Raw genomic sequence first — 24,834 nt, forward strand, 5'->3', positions numbered from 1 at the left:
GTTTTGACAGTAATTTTACCATGACTTAAGGGAGTTATTAAGCACTGTTAAATCAGAGCTGTTTTATATTTACTAATTGATTTACTTTTCTGTGTTTTATCACACAGGGTGATGAGGTCTTAACCGTCATAAAGATGAAGGCACAATGGCCAGCCTGGCAACCCCTCAATGTGTGAGTAACTGTCATATATATATATATATATATATATATATATATATATATATATATATATATATATATTATTATTATTATTATTATTATTTTTAATTTTGTGTGTGTGTGTGTGTGTGTGTGTGTGTGCGTGTGTGCGCGCTAGTGTTATATCTTTCCTCTGTAGAATGTTTCATTTTTAGTTTCACTTTACAAACTAAAGTGTTAAAGGTAAAATATTCCAGTTTAATATGCATATACAAGTATGTCACTTATAGGTTGTCTTGCATAGTGTAAATACTTTGGCTTTTTGGCACTTCCAACACATTGCTTTTTGTTTGAGTTCTTCTGCTTCAACCAATATTGTGATGTGGACAGGACTACCTAATTGTTTGAGTAATGGCAGACCGAAAGTGATTGGGAAACATCTCATTGTAACCTTGGTTCCTTGAATAAGGAACAAGACAGTGCTATCTACAGCAATTTATTGGTACTATAGTCGCAAGTGCCTGAGTGGAGTGTGCTCTAAGGCCTAGAGGCAAAGATAAGTGTTGAGAATCTGTTCTTGATCCTTTGAGAGGTTAGGGCTTGTGGATGGATCCCTGGAAGTGTGTTTCTACTGCAGAGGCAGCAGACTGTGTTTCTAGGGATAGTATTAGACTCACAATTGACGGCATGGGTGTTTTCTGCTTGTGTTCTGCTCGTCAACTGAACTACACCTCTGAAGAGTGTGTGTCAGTCAACACAACCCTTACGAAAAAAAAAGTATACTTCAAGGTCATTTTATGAAGTATACTTGAGTAATGTTCAAGTATATTTTCAAGTATACTTTATGTAGTAAGTATACTAATGTCAATATGTAGTAGTAATCTTGTAAGTGTACTATTTTAATACCGCTTGGGACTAAATTGGCCCACTTGAAGTATATAAAAGTATATGTTTAAGTGTACTATAAGTGTAACAGTAGTAAACTTTAAGTGCACAACTAGTTCATAATTATGTTTCTCATTTGTACTGCAAGTGAACTTATGAGTATACTAGTAGTTTACTATTTTAATACTTGTAGCAACTTTGAAGTATACCCTCAGTAAACTACTAGTTTAGTAGTTTTATACTACAAGTTTTCTTTAAGTGAACTTAACATTATACTTATAGTTTACTATTTATATACAATTTTTGCACTTGCAGTAGGCCTATACTACTATGTTCAAATGTTATTTTTTATACTTGAAAAATACCTTTAACTCTACTTTAATTTTAAAAACCTTTTATTAGCTTCATGCATCCTTTTTTATCAACACTTGAATGTCGGTAAGTTTCTTAAAGAAAGGCAACATTTTAAACAAAATAGTTGAGAAAATCACATTTTTGTCAAAGACTATGCCTTGATCAGATTCAGAACGATGATCAAACACAGATGGAGTAAATCGAGTCGGACACCCCCACAGCTTCAGTCGTTTTCTCTTAATGGGTTACGCTTCATTTGGAAACATTAAGCAGTTTTGATTTACAAGCTGTTTAATGTTTGATGATCACATTATTTTACATTTGAGTTAGCAATCTTCTATCACTTGTTTCAGCTTCTTCTTCTCCTGTCTTTTGATCCGGAGATTCTGTACTAGAAGATGTGTCATAGCGCCCCCTACCGTATACCAGTGAAAACATGGATAGCTGGAAAATTCAGTCAATGGTGGGGAAAAGTTGAATTAAAGTAAATTCCTATGTACACCAGTGGACTAGCCTACACAAAAAATTCAGATACGCAGAATTAGAAACATATCTGTTTTATATCAATATTTTAATCAATATTTTCAAACAAAGTTTCATAAGACTGTATATGAAAAACGATGTAAACAAAGTATATTTAATAGGCTACTCGATCAAAAGAGTTAACACAACTACAAGCCAAGTATACTTTGAATAATTAAACTTAAGTATATCTCGATCAAAAGATTACTTATTAAGTATAGGCCAAATATACTTGGACTTTTCTCTCAGTATAAGTCAAGTACACTTAAGTGTAATTAAGTATATTTTTGAGAAGTATATAAAATGTAGACAAAGTATGCTTTCTTCTTTTTAGTTGAAAAGAAGTATACTAATAGAACACTTGAATAAACTTATTTTCCATGCTTATTTTATAACTATTCCACCCGAAAGTTTGTTACTATATAAAGCTGAACATGTTAGTTTATACGACAGTGTGTAATATTATGTTTTTAAAAAAGTATTTAATAAGCTTCTCAATCAAAATAGTAAACACAAGTACAAGCCAAGAATACTTAGAATACTTAATTATACTTTTAAGTATATCTCGATCAACAAGTAGAGGCCAAATATACTTGGACTTTTCTGTCAGTATAAGTCAAGTATACTTAAGTGGAATTTGAGTACATAGTACATAAAGTATATTTCTGAGAAATATATAAAAAGTAGACTGAAAGAATACTTTCTTATTTTTAGTTTAAAAGAAGTATACTAATAGCACACTTGAATAAACTTCTTTTTCGTAAGGGAATCCAAGATGGGCATAGGCCCCCACCCTTTTTCTGCACCAGAACAGAAAGTATTGGCTATAGAAGCTGAACTTCCTTTGAGACAGAGACACCTCCTCTATGGCTCCAAAGGAAATAATTTCCTACCCCAAAATGAGAGCTTCCTGAATGGCAACAATCTTGGGGAGCACTCCATTAAAACTTCAAAGAACAACAAGAAATTACCATGCTGAATGTCCACAATCTTGGAATTTGAATCGGTTCAAATGAGAAAAGAGTGTTGATTAATTAGAACTGGGTCATATAACTACTGCCTCTCATCTGATCACATTGTTGCACAGCAGTTGGAAAAGGTGAGAGAGACCAGATGAAGAAAAAAGTGAGACGGTGAGAGATTTCTTCTATTTTTATTACGGAGTAGGTAGTAAGAGTGAACTTTAAACACCTTTAATATGTTTAAAATATTTAGTTAGTCGAATAATTAATTAAATTAATAAAATAATTGATTTTATGTATAATTTGTTATAAATGTATACATTAAAAGCCATTTATTCACCCCATGTTGTTACAAACCTATATCTATCTTCCATTCAACATAAGAGGAAATACCGAATGTTCACATTTTGAAGTTAATGTGGACGAACTCTGTCAATCTCCAAACCAACAAAAAACTATAAAGGTATCATAAAAAAAATTAAAAAAAATAATAATAATCTTTCTAACCATAGCTTCATGGGATATTCCCCTCTGCTTTAGCTCTCAAATCTCATTTTCATTATTACATTCACATATGATTCATCAAGATGTGTCAAGGCAGTTCCATCATCAGTAATGATGTGTCACGGAACCAGTGATATTTGATTTTGACATCAAACCCAGAGCATATACTGTATGTTTTAAAATAAATCACATTACTGATGTTTAGATCTAACGATTACTCAGTCAGATCAGATTTCACATTACAAGTTTGCTAGCTACCTTTGAGCTACTGAAATCTCTTACCTGTTCAGGTGAAAAAAGGCCATCTCCGTGTTAGTCTTCAATCACTTTAGATCTTGGATTTGTCGCCTTCTCTCAAAAGCCATGCCTATATTTACTCTCATTTTAGCACAGGCTCTGTCACTTTCCTTTTTTACAGCAAGTTCTCCGCAGTTCAAGGTTTCTTGGTTTTAACAACTGGTGATTCCCAAGATGTCAACGATGATTGCTGTTTAGACCTTTCTAGATTAAAAGCAACCATCTTGATGAGAAATTAAAATTCTCAGCACACACCTTATAGTAGACCGGTCTTTCTGTTTACAGACATGATGTGATCACGCAATGACTTGAAGTGTAGTGTCTTCACACCAACATGAAGGTTAATCAAATCAGGTTAATCATTAATCAAATCAGCAACCATGACAACAAACACAACTTAGGGAAACAGTGTAAACCAAAAACAGTGACAATTATAAAGGTAAAAAAAGTGTTTTTTTAAAGGAACACGCCGATTTTTTGGGCGATTTCTTTTCATCTCCATGCGTGCTGTAACTCTGTCTGACGCACCCACCGCTAGCCTATCTTAGCACAAAGTATGGAGGTAAATGGCTCCAGCTAGCATACTGCTCCCAATAAGTGACAAAATAACGCCAACATTATCCTATTTACATGTTGTGATTTGTATAGTCACAGCGTGTACGAATAACAAGGTCACATGAGACACAACCATCTTCTAACCGTATACATACTGGGAACTATATTCTCAGAAGACGAAGCACTGCTACTTCTGCGGAGTGATTTACTCCAATTCTGAGTGAACTCTGCTCCTCACCACGGGGCTTCTCAGGCGCTGCGAGCAAATCACTCCGCCCAAGTAGCAGTGCTTCACCTTCTGAGAATATGTGACCATGTTATTTGTACACGCTGTGACTATACAAATCACAACATGTAAATAGGAAAATGTTGGCGTTATTTTGTCACTTATTGGGAGCAGTCGGGTCAATTTTTTTGAATATATATATATTTTTTACAGATTGGGCTTTGGTCGGACTCGGGCTCATTTAGCTTTTCTCCTTTCATCATGACCATAATATACGTGCAGAGAGCAGGCTACTGTATGAAATATTGTTATATTGATAATATTATAAATATGGAGCGCAATATGCGATCACGTGAGTAACGCGACGCACGTGCAATGCATTAGGTGACAGTTGACCATGCAGAGCATCAGGGAGAAGTTAGAGCGTAAGGAGTTACTAAAAGTTCCCAATACTTCAGGAAAAGCTGCATTTTGAAAGAGTTTTGATTTGATTACCGAGCCTGAAGCCTTCAACAGTGGATGCTGTTCTTTTTCTTCACAACGATCGCGAATAAACAGTGAATGAACCTACTCAGTTCAACGGATTTTTTTTTTCTTTATTATATTTTTATTATTATTTTACGTTAGCCAGTTGGCGAAGAGTTCTTTGAAACGTTGTTCTTCAGTAAAGTTACTTGACATCAAAAAAAGGTAGGCCGTAAATCTTTATTTACTGCTGGATCACATTTGGCTATATAATATTCTCTACTGCATGCTTATGCTTCTCTGTAATGGACAGTCTGTATTAATATTTGTGGGCATAATTGTCTGTGGTAGTAGTTATGTTTGAGGCCTATAATAAAATTTGACCTAGTAGCGTGTGTGTGTATGTGTGTGCGTCTAGCAGAGACAGCGCGCCTCGTGAGAGCTGAAAGTGATATTGATGTTGGTCTTGGGTCGGGTTCGGGCTGAAAAATTGCAGACGGTTTCGGGCTGGGGCCGGATTAGGGCTTGAACACCACGGGCCAGGTCTCGGTTAGGGCTGGATGTTTTGCCCCGTGCAGGGCTCTAGGCAGTATGCTAGCTGGAGCCGTTTACCTCCAGTCTTTGTGCTAAGCTAGGCTAGCGGTGGGTGCGTCAGACAGAGTTACGGCACGCACGGAGATGAAAATGGTATGTATGGACTTATCTAACTCTGGGGATACGGTGAATAAGCCAAAGTCCCAAAAAGTCGGCGTGTTCCTTTAAAGTGGTTGATGTCCCTTTGTAAATGAAACACTATACGCGCCTACCGGTATATACTGAACACATAATACACATGCGCATAACGTTACCATTTTCACAAATTGGCTTTTTTTGTAGTTTGATATGATAAATGTATGGTTTTCAAAAACTTTTCCTTTTGAAACATGTTTTCAAAAGTTTGCATGGCCCTAAAACACTTGTCATGTAAATGGACAGCTAAACTCATAAAAAGTTTATGTTTTTAGTTAAAAATGATGTCATGTAAACGGCCTCTTTGAAAAAGAAAAGAAAAGCCTTCACTTGCACTTATTGGCACTCATTATGTGCTTGAAGTGCTCTACTTTCTCCTTGTTTAACATTGTAAGTGATCTAAATTGGTCAATGCTCCCAGAATCCCCCAAGCACAAAGAATTTCAAATTTATAATGCTGGTGTTCACCTGATAGAGTACATTTGGGTGCATAAGGACTTGAGCGCAGACAGGAAATTGCTTTTGAAATGACTTAGAGTGCCATGAAACGCTCAGTATGAGGCAAGAAGTGCTTGAGAACAGAGCTATAAATGTCTTTTCCTCACACTGTTCAGTCATCTGACAGCAGTTTATGTCCAAAAACCCTAAATAGGAAACATGTTCTTTCTTTGTTTCTCTTCTTGTCTTCTCATCTTCTCTGCAGATCTGTTCAGTAGCTGTATATTTAGAATAACAGCTAATGCCTACTCTGCTGTTGGAACTTTCCAAAAACCTTGAAAAGCTTGAGTTGAGTTGATTAGCAGTGCACTGACAAGCAGACAGTAAAATAACAGGTTGTCAATGCAAGTCTCTAATTAGCTGCATGATTTGTTTTGTGTTTGTGTGTGTCTGTGTGTTTCTTTTAGAGGGTGGAGTTGGATGATTTCATTTTCCTCAAAGGGGTGAATAAAGATATGGCTTTAAAACAGACTTTGTTTTCTTGTTAAGTAATAATGACACAAATCTATGCAGAATTTTGCAGCGCTGTCATAAAGCATATGTGTGTTGACTGTTTGTCAGTTAAAATGATGTATGACAGACATGCTGTGCTATTTTAAGATCACTGTTTGTAATTTCAAAGGCATATGTGCACATTAAGTATAGTCGCATTAGTATATAATAGTATATATATTGTATAATTCATGGCACAGAGTGTGTTTTCATGTATGTCTATTAGGGATGCACCGATATGTTTCAGCCCGATACTGCGCAGTGTGTTCAGTGTGTAAGATAATGTAGTGATTCTGTAGGTCAATTTAGCTCAAAATGTTAATTAATTTATAGGGAATTCGAAAGAATCACTTATTACGACCGAACAAATGACTCGTCCAGGGTTCATTTGAACCGGCCATAACTATCAGCTGTGCAGCGGATATAAATATCCAGACTATAGTGAAACACTATTTATTAGCAAGGTAACTTAGATCAGCAGTTTAAGACATTAAATTTGCAAGCACATAAAACAAGTAACACTTTTTTTTTTTAAATACAAACAAGACTTTATTGATTATTCACATATTCACATAACACATAAAACTAATATCTAACACAAACACACGCACACACATTCATACGAGTTGCAGAAAGAAAGAGAGTGAGGAAAGAATGAGTTTTAAGAGATGATGAAATCCCAAGTTTCTATAGGCCTATGCACTTATAAGACATGGGGCCCTATCTTGTACCCAGCGCTATTGACTTTGTACACCGACACATGTATCATTCCTATTTTGCACCCGCGCACAGCGGACTTTTCCCTCCACAGACGCACGTCGGTAAACTAGAAAATACACTTGCGCTCCCCGGGGCGGTTCAGCGCAAAGAGTTGTACTTATTTGTAATTAGAAATATATATTAGAAAGTAATCAAAAGGCCAATATGGTTGTCAAGCTTGAACAAATATAAACACCAATCAACACACATACCATAATTGGCTGGTCAGCTCAAGACAAAGTAACTTTATGTTCATATCATGTTTTTTCAAACTTTTCAAAGATCATTTACATCATAACAATGAAAATCAGAAATAAATACACAGCTTAAATAAATAATGTTAATGCAATGTTGTACATGTTATAATGACTAATTCTGTTTTTTTTGCAGATGCATTGGACAATGTTTTATAGTTGTTTTAAGACAGACAAATGTCTCCACATAGATTTTAAACAGATTTTTCAAAGACTTTAGACTTTGACTATATACCCAGTGCTGAAGTTGCTAGAAATCAGTGTCAACATCATGTTACAGTGGTTAACGTCAGTATTCCATGTGTAAGTCATATTAGCAAATGCATAGCAGACCTATCCACCTAGGAAAAAAACAAAAACAAACAGTGAGCTATTTATTTATGCTAACAGCAACTAAAACTCACCAGTGACTTCTGAGGGCAGTATCTTCAACTCTTCGAGTCTGCTTCGACTTGAAAAGCTTGGCTCTGATTGGTGAAATTGAATGTAGCTGAACTGAAAAAGACATGCTGTTACATTTTGTCAAAAATTTGACTGGCACTGATAAGTAACGTTAATGTAATACAAATCTTACCTAGAATCACAATAACAAGGTTCCAAGTGCCACACACCATGCAAACTTGAAGAAGCTGGGTAAAATTTAAAACAACACTAGGTTTTCTATTAAACAGTTGACCTGTAACACTGCCATGGTGTGCAGGGACCCACCAGATTAACCTGCTGCCCCATAAGCCTTGTCCACTAAATATGATGTAACTCTGCATTGCTTTGAGGGCAAGGCTGGGCTCTTTAATGACGAAGCTGATGTGGGAGAGAGATAGCCCGTAAGCGTCTCTTCTACCTGAGGCATCGACTTATACCCATGTTCAGTGAACCCAACAATAGTCGAATAATCCGTCATCATTGGGTTATGAACACGGGAGGAATAAGGGGCTTTCCACGACTTTGAGATCTCAGTGTGGATCTGAGGTTTGGAACATTGTCCGATTCAAAGATTGTCCGAAGATTGTGGAACATTGTCCGATTCGAAGATCGGGAAAGAAGGGGAGGTTGAAAAAGCGCTCATCCAGTTTACTACAAGGCACTTCCATCTTCTGATCGGGCGACTCAATGTTTAAAGTAGCCACTGCACGAGTGACGACCTCTAGCAGTTCCTCATAGGTTTTAGAGGAAGATGATAACTGCCTGCTGGTTGCACTTGACTAATCTCCCTCTAAACCTCAAAACTAGACCCCCCTGAGAGCAGGTCCACATCCAGAAGGGAAGAGATTGCAGAGCGAGCTTCCAACTCCTGGGCGGGACTCTTGGAGTCTGTAGATAAAGCGAGAGAAAGGGCAGCGCCCATCTCACGCTACTCTAACAGCTCCATTTGCAAGCATCATGATCAAAGTCAACATGCTGCCTTGGCAGACGCGGGACCCAATCTACTGGTCTATAAAATTCCCTTCATCATTAAAGAGGACGAGGCAGGAGCGGAACTTCCTCACCGTAAAACGCTTACTGCGAGGGCAATCAGCTCCCTCAAGCATGGTCCGCTCCAAGACAGAGGACACATTACCGTTGTCCCCAGGAATAGAGCGGGGGCTCTGTTTTTTCCCTCCTGTTCTAAAACAGACAAACAGTTTTCACACACAGTGACAGACAAATCAGCTTCTGAAGACAAGAAGCTAGTGACGCTCTTGCGCAGGTGTTATTTATAGAATTGATTATGCACGTCGCTGCGGCACCTGAATTTATCCTAGGCCAATATCTTGGTGTATACTACACGTGACTCAGACACCAGCTCATGCTGAAGGCGTTCCCATTGTGTCAACCCCATAACGCAGCGTCGTTGTTCCCTCAAAAGGGTACCAGGCTTATTACGTCAGAGATGACTGAGAGAACAGTGACTCGCAGCCAGTTTTCAGTGAATTATTCATTCCAGAGTGTGTTTAGCTTTAAAACACAAGCTCTGTCATATCCTGTGATTGTTTAAGAGCGCAATCCCTCATGCATCACGCCGTGTGAAATACAGACTAAACGGTGCGTCAAAACATCTACGCAAACTACGTTTCTCGGCCGGATAAAGCAAACCGGCTTATTGCTAGTAAAGTTTTGATGGATCAGAATTGTGATATCGAGATGATTGCAGTGATGTACAGGAGTCATGCAATAAGCATGCGTGAGTCCGTTATACTTATGCGCAAACAAACCATGTATGTGCGCTCTCGACGCACTGATCGCACATTGCATTTATGCACAGACACATTTCAATATATTCAATATATTCATGCACATTAACATCCACACACATTCAGGATAATGTTTTTGTCTGTCATGTGTATTTTGCTGTGTTTAGAAATTCTAAATACTGTTGTAGGCATATATGCAGTCAGGTCAAGGCGGTAGGTTTAGGTATTTTTTGGCATCTCCATGTGGTCCTTTCCAGTATCGCAACTTGTCTAAAACGTAACACAAGGCTAAGGGATAGTGTACAGTCAGCAAATTGTTATGCAAAAGAAACCTCTTTAGGGTAATACAAGACCCCACTGCGTATTTATGCGAAAAGTTAAGAGGCTAAGTAGTTAACTAGTACTGTATTACTTACAATATTTCAAATAAATCCTTTGCAATCAAGGTCATGTCTGAGAGTGTCCTATACTAGAAAATATTTTTCTCTACAAAAGGGGGGCCCGGCAGAAAAAGTTTGGGAAACACTGAGTTAATGTATAAGCTAACATGAACTAACAATGAACAATGCATTTGTTACAGTATTTATTAGGGGTTCAAGCATGAAATGCTGAAACCCTATTGTAATTGTAAGGATTCGTAAAACGCATCGTGCAGGCCAAACCGTAAGGCCTAGAGACGTGAAACCTGGCCAGATGGTAGGCCTCAATTTGGGGGCAACCTATCAGAGTATGACCCCGATTGGCCCATAGGTGGCGCTACAGCAACCAAAAGTACAAAATCGCTCATAACTCTTAGGCCGTTTGACCTAGACTCAAGTGCCTTACACCACTGTGATCCCTGGCTCAAGGCGGACAAAATGGATATCTCCAAAGGCTAGCTATCTAGGCTCCATTTTGTCCAAAACCTACTTTTGCGAACTACTAGTCCCTGGTTTTTCGCCCGATCGGAACCAGACCAGTCTATGACAATTCTCTGGACTCTCTAGATCAATAATTATCAAAAAAAAGTTGAACTTTTGCATTTGGATGGCTGTAATAGGGTCATTTAGAAAAGGGGCATGGTAAAATACACTCAAAAGCCTATAAATCCCAAATGAAAACTCAGCACTTCACCAAAATTGATGAGCATATGTGTCATAACATGGTGAACAAGCATGCAGAGTTTCATGCAGATCGGACCAAAGGTGGCGCTATAAATGGCAAAAAGCTTCCATTCTTATTAGGGGTTCAAGCATGAAATGCTGAAACCCTATTGTAATTGTAAGGATTCGTAAAACATAACATCATTAACAAGCATGCCAAATTGTATGGAGATCGGACAATAGGTGGCACTAAAACCATTTATTTCCTATGGTACATTGCCTGTATTGGCTGTAAATGGTGTTTTCCATCTATTATGTCAGTGGTTAAATGCTTGCTAAATAAAACTTAATAACTTTTGATGCTTTTGTGCTTAAAAACCTTAAAGGCCTTAATAGCTTGAACCCCGATAAATGCTGCTTGCAGCTTTAATTAATCTGTGTTATTCTTAGTAAAAAAAAAAAAAAGAAAATACAGTTGGTCATTGTTTTTCATGTTAGTTCACTTTTGATTTAAATAATGTGTTAGTAAATATATATATTTCTATCATGACAACTCTCTGAACATTTTTAGCATGGTAGCTTTAGTAATGGATATGAAAATGTTGATGTATTTGGTCTTGGAGGAAAAGATCTGCAATGCTGCTGCTGCTGCTGCTGATTATTGCTGTTGTTGTAGATTATTGCTGCTGCTGCGGAGCAAGTACAGGAACTTACTACTACCAATACATATGCTGATACGCTGCTGTGATTTTGTAAGACATACTGCTGTGGCACAAATAGCATATATAGATAAATGACCCATTGCAGATCGATACAGGTGGAGCTGGGGAAGGAGTGTTTCGGAGGACCTCTGAAAGTGTGCTTGCAAACTGCTATAGTGCATGCTAACCAGTCATTTAAATGTTGTGAGCAGCAAGCTTATTGGCTGGAGATGCAACATGAACCAATTAACTTGTGCCAAGTAGTTAATGCTGTGAATATCATCAGGTTGCTTTAAGGACCCATCAGCATGCGCCATCTAGAGTTTCATGACAGAACTAGGCATATATTTCAAATAGATGCTGTTCTTTTGAGCTTTCTATTTATTAAAGAGTCCTGAATGTGCACAGACATTTTCAACTGAGATAATAATCAGAAATGTTTATTTTCCATCAAATCAGTATAGAATGATTCATGAAGGATCATGTGACAAAGAAGACTTATTAATGGCTGCTGAAAATTCAGCTTTTGCATCACAGTAATAAATTCTATTTTAAAATATATTAAAACAGAAAATAGCTATTTTAAATAGTCTGCCACAATAATTGAATGTCTTTGAATGATCATCATTTGAGGAATTTTCTCAGCAAAAAATAATTTATGCAATTAATTGATCAACATATCATATAAATAATTTGAAAATCGATTTAAAAGTTGTAATTGATTTACAGCCCTAGTTTAAATAGATTCATACATTTTATTTGAGATGGTTAAATGAGACTTGGAGACTAGTTCATCCCATGAGGACACAATAAACCCCGACACTCTGTGAGTATGTACAAATGTTTGACACTGTGATCCTTTCAATGGTAAACATCTACCTGGTGGTCCATCAAGCTTGAGCTTGCTACACTTCTCTCTTTTAACAGAAAATCTTGGAGAGATGAACTTCATCTCTGACAGCCATATTGAGCCAATGCAAAGGAAAGATATACATGTATGTCTGGAAATGGAGAGAAATTGGGGTTACAGAGACCTGCAGACAGAAATGTATCCAATGTGATGATCACTGTAGTTATCTTCATGTGTAAGTGTGATATGTATGTGTTTGTCTGTATGGGAAAAGTGGTTTAGAAACTTTTTTGGTTATGAAAATAGAGATCTTTGTGTAAATTATTTTGCTCTGTATTTTTTTGTGGAGAAAGGGAGTTAGACTCAGTTTGGATTGAAGGATGGATTGAACAAAAACATCACCTTGTGTAAGAAGATTTATTTATTTATTTATTTATTTATTTAAATTTGTTAAACTTGCTGTACCCATGGAGAGAATATAATCAAAAACAAAATGGATTACTTGGAATTGTCACACATTTAATTAATATTTGAATAATCACACTTGAAAAAAAGAATTAAACATTTTAAAAAATCTGTATTTTATGTCAATTTATATATTTATTTATTTTGTAAGTAGTCATGCAATAACCAGGGTTTTAAAATCAACTTTTTCACTCACCGGCCAATTTGGCTACTACAGTACAATTTTTAAGTTATCCGGCCATTCAGAACTTCTACTAGCCAAAAAAAGAAGAAAAAAAGAGAAATATACCAGATTAACTACGCCACAGCTTAAATAAATAAATATATATATGTGTATATATATGTATGTGTGTATATTAGAGCCCGACCGATGTATCGGCGGGCCGATATTATCGGCCGATATTAGGCATTTTCCTAACTATCGGTATCGGCATTTATAATGGCCGATAAATGAATATTTAAAAAAATGCTGCGTGCAGTGATTTATGTAAGGATGGCGCTGCCAATAAAGCACCTAAAAGCTGTCACAAAGAACTGGCAAAAGTGGCAAAAAAAATAACGGCCGCGTCCGGTGTAGACACAGTGTTAAAGGGGGGGTGAAACACTCATTTTCAGTCAATCTCATGTTAATCTTGAGTACCTATAGAGTAGTATTGCATCCTTCAAATCTTCAAAAAGTCTTTAGTTTTATTATATTTATAAAAGAAAGATAGGCTGTACCGAGTCTTTCCGGAAAAAACCGAGCGGCTGGAGGTGTGCCGTGTGGGCGAAGCTAAAGCTGTGCTAACGCGCCGAGTTAACAACACTCAGACATTTGAAGCAGTTTTACTCACCGCCCGGTTCCAACGCACGACCGCGAACATTGTGACTGCTCGATCCTTAAGCATTAGACGATCTGCAAATCCGTCGATCTGGGCTTTGTTTATAAAACAATCATCGTCGAAATGCAGGGAACAAACAAGAACACTTGCACAACTCCGTTGATGCTCTGAAAAAACAAACTCCATCCACTGGTCCCTTAACGCTGGGTTCTTTGGGAATCTGTGCAGAGTTGTCTTGCCCTGGCAACCAAAAACACACTTCTTTGGTGACATTGACTTCCCTAAAGCCGAGCAGAGCACTTTGATGGCGTACTGCTTTGGCTCTCTTCTCTCGCTGGTCTACGGATGTGCGCGCGCGCCCGCGCCTTTCCGGGAGAAGTGCCCTTAGGACCCATATAAGGAAATTACGCCCCAGCTGACGTCACACAGACCCATACTCGAAAAAAACTTTCGAAACTTGTGACAAACCGGAAGGACAATTTTTGGCACAGAAATACTCCTTCAAACTTACAATTTAATTTTTGAAACTTTGTCCATGTTTAGCATGGGAATCCAACTCTTTAACAGTGTAAAAAACTCAGTATGCATGAAATAGCATTTCACCCCCCCTTTAAAGCTCATTCTGCTACGTTACAACATCAAGCAATATTCCAATAATTTATGTAATTATAACACTTTATATAGGGCCATTTTGCATTAAGAGTAGCCTAGTTTCACGTTTAGTACATTTTGCTTACTACTTATTTAAAATAGTATAAAACTACTGTACATAGATCTTTTTAGTAAAGTAAAATGAATAATATCATAATGAAAACGTTTATAATTACATGAGTTCTTCCTCCACTGGTAGATATTAGAGAAATTAAGATTAAAAATAGAAGATAAGGTTTTGTCAGTGACACTTTTGATATATTTATTGATACAAGTTATGTTTTAAATAACGTGACTAAATTAAAAGACAAAGTAGTTAGTGAAGATTATGCAACAGTATTTAGAATATAATATAATATAAAATGCAATGCAAACTAGTTTGGTTACAGCTCAAATTCTCATTCTATCATTCACCCTGCCTCCATTACATATCTTTGTCACACAAGTGTTTGATCACCACATTTGAGTGATCATTGCAAAACGTTTATATATTTATTCTGTTTATACTGTGTATTCTATATACAGTACCCATCAAAAGTTTGTACACACCAATTGGAAAGTGTGTCCAAACTTACTGTACTATAATACACATAAATAATATTGCTACTGTATTATAATATACACATAAATAAGATTGGCCGATATATCGGTATCTGGCTTTTTTTTTTATCGGTATCGGCATCGGCGCCCAAAAATCCATATCGGTCGGGCTCTAGTGTATATATATATATATATATAATTTATTTATATTATACTATTTATATATATATATATTTTTTTTTTTGGGGGGGGGGGGGGGGGGGGGACAAAATCCTGTCATCCAGCCATTTCCTCCCTTCCGCTTTCATCCTCATCACCAAAAATGTATGGTCTTTGCCAGCCTCTACCTTGAAGTTGTTGGTTCCAGTAACAAAATTTTTGTTTTGTGTTTTTCCAAACATTGTTTGTTGAGTCAAAGACGAGCCACTCGTGCCCAGCTTGCCACTTGGTATTAGAACTTTTAATTTTCTTTTCTTGGTTTCCTTTGTTGTTTGGCGGGTCTTTACTTTTTTCTATGGGGTTAGTTACCCCAGGCAAGTATCGCCACATTATAATATTTTTTAATCTTCGCTATTGATTCAATGCAAATGAACAAGCGCACCGTTATTTGTTGCGTAGTGACGTGTATGTTCAAGGAAGCCAGATATTCGCAGATTCTGCAATATGCTGTATTTAATATATCATGATGACTCACGCTAAACTTTGCCTGTGCAGATTTGGCTTATACGAACTTCCCCAGCAAAGTGAAGTAACCCACCAAATTGGCTAGTGATTTGACAGCGTTTCCCGCCACAGTTGATTTTTACCCGCATTTGGCGGGTTTACGGGTGTTCATTTCAAACCCTGGTAATAACCAAATATAATCTACAGTCAATATAAACTTTCTGCTTAGTAATGGGGGTTCTGGGGTTTATAAGTGATAATGTACTGTTGTCAGCAAGAAAAAAAAAAGAAAAAACAACTTTTGTGTTGAAGCTTTCTAGTTTGTATTTTGTTTTTAACTATACTTTCTATCACTCTTCCTGCCTATAGTTTCCTATAGTACTTTATCCCTTACATGAAATATTGTTCATTATATCAATATTTATATACGTATAAATGCTTTCCAATTTAAATATTTAAGTATTCGCTTGCTTTACAGTAATTGCAATATTATGTTACATTAAAAAAGTGTATGTGTGTGTGTGTGTGGGGGGGGGGGGGTGCTTCATTGTCATTAAAATAATATCCTAATACAAAAGAATATTGATGATAATGAAAAAAAATAAAAAATTAATTGTATTCAAACAAATGGTAACACTTTTATTTAGAGTCCAATTCTTACTATTACCTATAGGTGCTTATAAACATATATATTACTTGGATACTGGCTGTTTATTGGTAATTATAAAGCACATATTTATGCCTTATTCTGCATGACCATATTCTACATCCCTTAATCCTACCCAATACCTACACTTAACAACTACCTTACTAACTATTATTAAGTGGTAATTAGAAGTTCATTGATGCAAAAGTCGTAGTTATTAGTTAGCTAATAGTGAGAATTGCACCCTAAACTAAAGTGTGACCAAACAAACATATTTGTTATTTTTTATATTTTGTATATGGTTTTCTCTTTTACCACCCTCTCATGTATGAATGAGATGCATGCCATCTAAATGTGAAGTCATCTGATTTTTCTCTTTACCTCAGTCGAGCGGCTCCCTCAGCCGAGTTCTCAGTTGACCGCACACGTCACCTGATGTCCTTTTTGACGATGCTGGGCCCTAGTCCTGACTGGAACGTTGGTCTGTCATCAGAAGACCTTTGCACCAGAGAATGTGGCTGGGTCCAGAAGGTGGTTCAGGACCTCATCCCATGGGATGCAGGAACAGACAGCGGAGTCACTTATGAGGTGAGCACTCATGGAACGATCAAATTTCCCTATTTCAGATTTGAATGACTAATAATATATATATTTTTTTTATAATTCTTAAAACATCTTTTCAGTGTGGCCTCATACCTTTGTTCTACATGGTTTTTCAAGTCAATGAAATACTACAGTGAAGTCTTTGGATAATAAAGATTGTGACTTATATACACATGCTCAAAGTAAACTGCACCAAATGAGTTCTCTTTGTATTAATAACACAGCAAAATAAAAACATGAAAACATGAAAAATTATGACTTAATAAAAAAAAAGCAATTTGCCAGCTGAAGTGGTCCACTTGAGACCATACATTCATGACCATAGCTTGACTCTGCCATCTACTGGTGTGTGTCAGTCTGTCTGAACAAAACATCTGCTTGAATTGACATCATTCCCATGGATAATGATGTTTGTTTTTGTTTAATTTACATATTGAGAGGTTACTATTTTTACTTGTGGAGTGGTTGGGTGGTTAAAGGAATATTCCTGATTAAATATAAAGTAATCTCTATGAACAGGATATTTAACATTCACCTTACACAATTATTTTCTTTTCTTTTCTTTTCTTTTCTTTTCTTTTCTTTTCTTTTCTTTTCTTTTCTTTTCTTTTCTTTTCTTTTCTTTTCTTTTCTTTTCTGTTGATAAAGCTCATGTTGTATTAAACCACGAACATTCCTTTAAATTAATCCGCTCTTAACACAACCTTGGATTCCTCACTTGAATTTTTCCCCTATCGTTGGGGAGTGGGTCTGTGTATATAATTTATATTGCTCCCCTGGTTGAGCCTGTTATATTCAACCTCTCTCAGCGACCTTGCTGCTGTTGACTGTGGAGATAATCTCTCTTTTCGAAGCCTAAAGGCTTGGTGGTCTCTTTGTTGTGTGAGTTGATTTTAAACTGTAAAAATATGGAATAACCGTATATAATGACAATCCCTTTGGATGTTTAATTATTTTAGTTTTATCTTGATTTGCCTGCTACAGACTGCGATTTCGGCAATCCTATAAGATCATTAAAAACTACAATTCTGTCATTTACAGTCCTGGCAATCTTATAAGATCATTAAAAATCACACTGTACGACATGGTTCTAATAAACTTGGGTATTACATGTATGTAGACTGTATGATGATGACACACTATTGAATCGTAGGCTAGGACGCAAGATAGTATAGAAGAATAAAACATCATCAGCATGCACTATTGGTAAACAAATAGAGCAAGATGAATCGCATTTTGGCAATTGTGGTTTTTATGTGGGCTGAAAAAAAAAGGGGAGGAAGTGAAAGAGGAGATTATGGACGCGGTCAGGGCTAGGGAAAACAGGCCAACTTGGCATGTCAATTTTGTAAGTTTTGGCGTCATATCGTGTTCATCAATACGCCATTTCATGTTTAATTTTTATTGGCCCGTCAGTAGACGTAGGTCATAGCAGCAAACACAATGTGAGATGATCATGCTAAATTTCTGACACTGTCATAAAATTAATTGCAGGTTACATTTGTTTGCAAGACCGGACAACGGCCATCTTTGAACCTCTCTCGCTGTATGACTGTTTAGTAGCCACGACCAAAATCGTACAATTTGTAGCAGGCATTAAATGACAGAAAATGACCATCCCTTTAATTCTTAACACTGATATTGTTTTTTTCTTCATATGTGGCCTAAATGACTTGAACATCTGACATTTTGGTTAACTGGTTTATTTATTTAATGTTTATTTAGTCTCCCAACAAGCCTGCAGCACCTCAGGAGAAAATTCGTCCCCTCACAAGTTTAGACCATCCACAGAGCCCTTTCTACGACCCAGAGGGTGGCGCAATCACTCCTGTGGCCAGAGTTGTTGTGGAGAGAATTGCCCGCAAGGTCTGTTTCTTTACTTGTCTTAGAAAAATTACGTTTTCAAAAGAAAAAGTTCTTAGCTGTTGCATTTTTAGCTTTTATTACTGTGCAAAATATCTCTGCATTCTTCATGTCATAAAAGTCTATAAACTGAGAGCTAAAATAACTCTACAACAACAGACTATACATATTGATGAAGCCAGCATGTCACAACAGTGCCATGGAAGTATTGAAAGTCATACATACTTTATTGGGAGAGAGTTAGATTACTGTATGGGAATTAGGACAAACACAGGGAAAAGTATAACCTGTGTCATCTTTTTTGTGGTTTTCAATCAGATAGAAATAGTGAATCAATTCCCATCACTGTGTAGAATAATATGATTGAATGAGGGACATCATTTAGAATCTATTTGAAAGTTTGAGTTGTTTTCTGATGTCTGCAGGGTGAGCAGTGCAACATTGTGCCTGATAATGTGGACGACATTGTGGCTGACATTGCCCAGGAGGAAAAAGAAGAAGGTTTGCATATCTTTATCTTTTCATCAAAGGCGACCTTGAGAGAGAGAGAGAGAGAGAGAGAGAGAGAGAGAGAGAGAGAGAGAGAGAGAGAGAGAGAGAGAGAGAGAGAGAGAGAGAGAGAGAGAGAGAGAGAGAGAGAGAGAGAGAGAGAGAGAGAGAGAGAGAGAGAGAGAGAGAGACTGACTTTTAACTTCAATTTCCTAAAATCCTCCAGTCTAATCAAGTGGAAAATTCTTGAGTGGTTACTGTAGGCTTTTTTGCAGCACAGAAAACAGCATCTTCTTGACATGAAACGAGTGTTACCAAAACTTTCATAGTTCTTTTATTCAATCTTTTAATGAAATCTCAACTTTGTCTCTGATATTTCTTCTAAAATTCCTTTGGAGAAATAACAATAGTAACACGATACAACTGTTGGAGAAATAACAATAGTAACACGATACAGCTGTTGACATGCAGTATGGCGATCCAGTAGAGCTTCTTGACAAAAAAAAGCTATATGTGCCTTTAAATGAAAATACCCTTATCACTTCTATACTTTGAGTAATACTATATATATATATATATATATATATATATATATATATATATATATGTATGTATCTATTGTACTATTGTAGCCTGGCATCACTTCAACATGTTTGGATAATTTTGTAAAACATTTAATTCATATAACTCTTTTGCTGACTGTTTAGAGCTATGGATTTTCTTGTTTCATGTTTCTTTTTCAGCCACCCTCAATTCTAGCACAGATAATTTAGCCAGTAGCTGTCAGGATGTAGTTCTGTATTACTTTGGAAGATAGTTTAATTTTAAAACCACAAGAATACTTTTTTTCCTTTCCAATTCGACATAAAATGTTAGACCTAAGAGCTGGGAACATACATTATTCTATAATCTGTTGGTCTTACATAAAATTATTATCTTTAATAACGTCTCTTACATATGCAAATTGGTTCCCTGAGTAGGTGACATTTATGGGAACACTCTCCAAGTGTGACTTTGCAGTTGAGGGGGCTCTTGCATTCAAAATGGTCTCCGTAATTTCTGACAAAACACTAGAACTAATCAGAGAGTTCCACCAGAAGAAAATCCACTATGTCTTCCTGCACTCTCATAAGAACCACTGGAAGCAGACTTATCTGCGAGAAAGCATACAAACAGGGAATCAGACTCACCTCTGCCCTGCTGCATTTTAGCCAAATCAGACCCATGGTTTGAGGATGCAACTGCTATTCTCCAGGCTTTAACCCATGCCTTGAGAGAAGATCTGCTCCCATATTTAACCAATCTGAGATATGCACTTTCCTTAGAGACATAAACTTTTTTCTGCACCTAAAAAAGAATGCACCAAACTAACCTCCACCTGACGACCATATGATAGTCCTGGATGTCTGGAAGGAAACTGCTCAAAACAAGAAAACAACATCATTTTCAGGTCATTTATGTGGCACGCAAAGATATCACCCTCCCAGACTCCTTAGGCTGAGGGACCTCCATAAGCTGCTTTGCCCAAAGGACTTCCATTATTTCCAATGTAACTGATAGCATTTGCTCCTAACACTTATTGTGTGGTGAGGAAACCAACAAGGACAAAGTCCTCAATTGTTAATCCACCACTAAAATGGTTTCATATAAAGCATGTCCACTGGTGAAGCTGCTGCCATGAGACCCATAAGCCTGTGAACAGACCTAAAAAAATGTATTGCCCTGTTCTGAATCAATTCAGACAAAGGCGAAATGACAGGCTGTAGACAATCACTCTTGCATCATGCATGAGCTCAGTTCCACCCCTAGGAATACGGTCTGTTGCCTCAGTCTTCTGAAGGTTTATTCTCAGATCTAGCTTCTGTAGGTGATCAAGAACAGGTGAGTTACTGAAGCTGAACAAAACTCTGAAGATAGCATGGGCAGAAATATATTTTTCCTAAATGATAGAATCCTGAGGAGTGATAGCACATTCTTTTGAGGTACCGTTGACACACATGGAGGGTTTTCTCATAGCATCACCTACTGACCCATACAGAAAAAAAAAAATATATTGAAATATATTTTAAAGTGTCAAAAATGTGTTGTTGTTCACTTATATTTATCATTTTGAAATATATTCTGAAATATAACAAAAATATATGATGTTAAGTGTGAAAGATATTTACATTTATAACATGTAATGTAAAATATATGACAAAATATATGGTCATAAAATGTTTAGCTTGCTAAAGAAGGGTCAAAAATGTATTTTGATCATAGTAATTCCTCTACCTTTTCCCCTATACACAACAGTAGGCTACCATATTTCACTACTGTATTATGACACACAGCTATAATAAATACTGTACTTACATTTAAATGACTGCAATGTAAAATGACAGATAGTTGCTTTCCTAGGACTATTAGGCCATATTAGGTGGCACGTACCTAACACTAAGTGCAATTATTAGATTTATTGTTTTATTGACATCTTTCCTGAAGTCATTTAAATATTGAAAATATGCACAATATTTATGATGCACTGCATACACACACTATTAAATAACTGTATTCAATTCTGTAAAAATAGGGGGAAAAAAAACTCTGCATTCTGTGTGTTATTTCCTACATAAAATTGTCATTTTAGGCCAATAAAGTCAGTAAAGGGGCAGCTGTGGCCTACTGATTAGGGCTTCGGGCTTCGGGCTTGTAACCGAAGGGTTGCCGGTTCGATCCCCGACCAGTAGGAAAAATGTGGGTGGGGGAAGTGGTAGAGCACTGCTCTCCCATGCCCACATCCATGGCTGAAGTGGTCTATCTAAAAATCTAAAATGTGTTGTTTGTTTGTGAAAATTTTAACTTTTAAAATTTCTAAATATATTTCAAATGAAACAATTTGCAAAAGTTAAAACATATATGAACATATATGTAAACATATATGAAAATATATTTGCATATATTTAACTAAAATATATTTAAAGGGCCAATTTCAAATATTTGCATATATTCCAAAAATATATTTGCATATATTCCAAAAATATATTTTGAAAATATATTTCAAATATTTTTCTTTTGTGTATGGGTATGCAGAGTCAAGTAAATTAAAGCCAACATCTTTTTTGTGGCAATCAACAAAAGCATATGTTGAAGCGGGCCTCATCTTGACTTCATCTTACGTCAGCGGTTATCTCTTGGTCTTGGGAGAATGTAATGTTAATGTCATAGTTGTGTTGTGTTTAGTTTAGTTTGTTTTCATTGGACTTGTCTGCCTGTCATCACATGTCATGTGTCATCTTCACTGTCATTATCAGTTCATCTGTATCACCTGTGTTCAGTTCCCTTTCGAGAATGGTCACTTCGTATTGCGTAGCTATACGCAGTGGGGGAAACTCCTTTTCCTCGATTTACTGAAGCCTAAAATGTAAAACGCATTTTGCAGCTGCACAGCTAGCACAGTGAGTGTCTGGCTCACTCATTGGCTGTGCTGCGGCAACTGCACATCCATTGCCCAATGAGCTAGCATTACGCCATTACACGTCAGAGCCCGCCAAGGGGGCGTGGCCTTAGCCTATATTAGTCTCAGAAAACGCCATTTTAGCAGACTTCACTCCTTCAGCGACAACTTCACGTCTCTGAATCCTCTGAAAGCCTTCGCTGTTGAAACAAACCTTATCAGCCTGAGCGAGCAGCATACAGCAGACTACGCCTTCATCACAGAAGTCGTTTTTCTCTTGTCGCCATTCTCCTGTGGTCATCCAGCGTCGACGCATATCCTTTTAAATTATTATTGTGATTTATAAGAGCGCGAGCGTTGTTCCAAATGCCTCACTCCTCTTGTGCCACGTGCGGCAGCCCAGAAAAGGGCTACGAGTCGTTGCCGCCCCTCTAAGAGGCCGTGGCCGCTCATCTCTGCCTGAACACCGCTGCTAGCTGGCGAACTAGAGCGGTTCATCCAACTAAGCCATGCCGAAATACTTTAGCCCTCGCCGGACGCGCTTATTCTGCCTTTGGTCAGGCTGCTTCGGCCCTGCACACGATGGCCGTGCTTGCAGGTTTACCAGGCCAAACTCCTCCAATCGATGGACAAGGCTGGCCCGGACCCTGAGGCCTTCCGAGACCTTCGAAGCGCCACGGACCTAGCCTTGCGTGCTACCAAGGCTACAGCGCCGGCTATCGGGAGGAATATTCAATTCAATTCAATTCAATTCAAATTTATTTGTATAGCGCTTTTCACAATACATATTGTTTCAAAGCAGCTTTACAGAAAGTGCATTTAAGAAATGTACATTGAAAAATACAGTTAGTTAATCATGTATTAATTTAGGGCATAACATATCGCCAGCGTTGAGTCGTCTCTTCACAGGCGTCGAGTCGTCTCTTCACAGGTGTTGGGGCATCTGAAGTTTCCATGAGAGGCTGGATACAAACTGGAGCTGACAAACTAAAATTCCAAATGCCAAATTAAACAATTCCCCATCGTAAGTACACATTGATGGCCTAAGACATGAAACGAGCGGTTTGTGTGAGAAAACGAACAGTATTTATATAGTTTTTACCTCTTGTAATTGTTGGGGGATTGTTTAATTTGGACGATGGGGAATTGTTTTAATTTGGACTCTGTGCATGCTCTTTGAGGTGGTGACCATAGACCTGCATGATATGACTGTCAGACAAGAACGGTTTGACCTAAAAATATCAAAATTAAAACTACTGCGGAAAAAAAGACACCTACATCTTGGATGCCCTTGAGGTAAGCTAAAACATACCAAAATTTAATTTCAAAGTGAACTATCCCTTTAATGCTTTATCGACATTGACCAATAGATCTGAGAGAAAGTCTGCAAACTCTTTTAGGAAATCAGCATAGGGCCCTGGAGGTCTATATACAGTAGCCAAGGCTAGAGATAATAGGGATTTCTTTCTTACTTCTAAGAGCATAATATTTAGCACAAGTACTTCAAACGAATTAAACCTGTGACCTGTTTACGAAGTGCATGGAGGCATCAGGGAGTGCGCGTGCTAAATTATCTCGACGACTGGCTGGTCCTGGCACAGACGAGAACCGAACTGCTGTCACACAGGGATTTGATTCTTGGCCATTTGAAATGTCTGGGTCTCAAAATCAGTGTAACCAAGAGCAAACTGAACCCCAGCCAGAGTGTGGTCTTTCTGGGCACAGTTATCGCCTCTATAACAATGACAGCGCGGCTTACACGAGAGCGCGTGCTCTCTGTATGAACGCTAGCAGCCTCATTCAAGGCAGGCGAGCGCACACCTCTAAAGAAGTTTCAGAAAGTTCTCAGTCTCATGGCAGCGGCATCATCAGTACTCCGTATAGGATTACTGCGCATGTGCCCGCTGCAGCACTGGCTCAAACGCTGTGTGCCAACCCATGCATGGCAGTCAGGCAGCCTGCGCATCATGGTGAATCACGGTTGTTTACGGACCCTGATTCCCTGGCGGGGGGTGTGACCATGGGGGTAGTTTCCAGGAGGAAAGTGTTTTTTATAGACGCATCCAACCTAGGTTGGGGAGCGCTGCACGAGGGCAAGCCTGTCTCCGGCCTCTGGTCAAGCACGGAGCAGAGCTTACATAACTGTCTGGAAATTAAAGCAGTTTGTTTGGCCCTCAAAGCGTTTCTGTCAAACCTCTAAGGTCACAACGTC

At 37.6% G+C, this 24,834-nt stretch overlaps 1 protein-coding gene across 1 annotated transcript in view; it reads left to right on the forward strand.

The window, feature by feature from the left end:
* spon1a (spondin 1a) overlaps nucleotides 1–24,834 on the forward strand; it is a 278,835-nt gene that overhangs the window by 224,663 nt on the left and 29,338 nt on the right. The window contains exons 7-10 of the mRNA XM_084409250.1: nucleotides 108–172; nucleotides 16,618–16,819; nucleotides 18,560–18,700; nucleotides 19,123–19,198. Of these exons, the coding sequence (XP_084265376.1) occupies nucleotides 108–172; nucleotides 16,618–16,819; nucleotides 18,560–18,700; nucleotides 19,123–19,198 (484 nt within the window). The remainder of the gene's footprint in view (nucleotides 1–107; nucleotides 173–16,617; nucleotides 16,820–18,559; nucleotides 18,701–19,122; nucleotides 19,199–24,834) is intronic.

Source organism: Rutilus rutilus (assembly GCF_951802725.1).
Source record: "Rutilus rutilus genome assembly, chromosome: 5".
Classification (NCBI taxonomy): Eukaryota; Metazoa; Chordata; class Actinopteri; order Cypriniformes; family Leuciscidae; genus Rutilus; species Rutilus rutilus.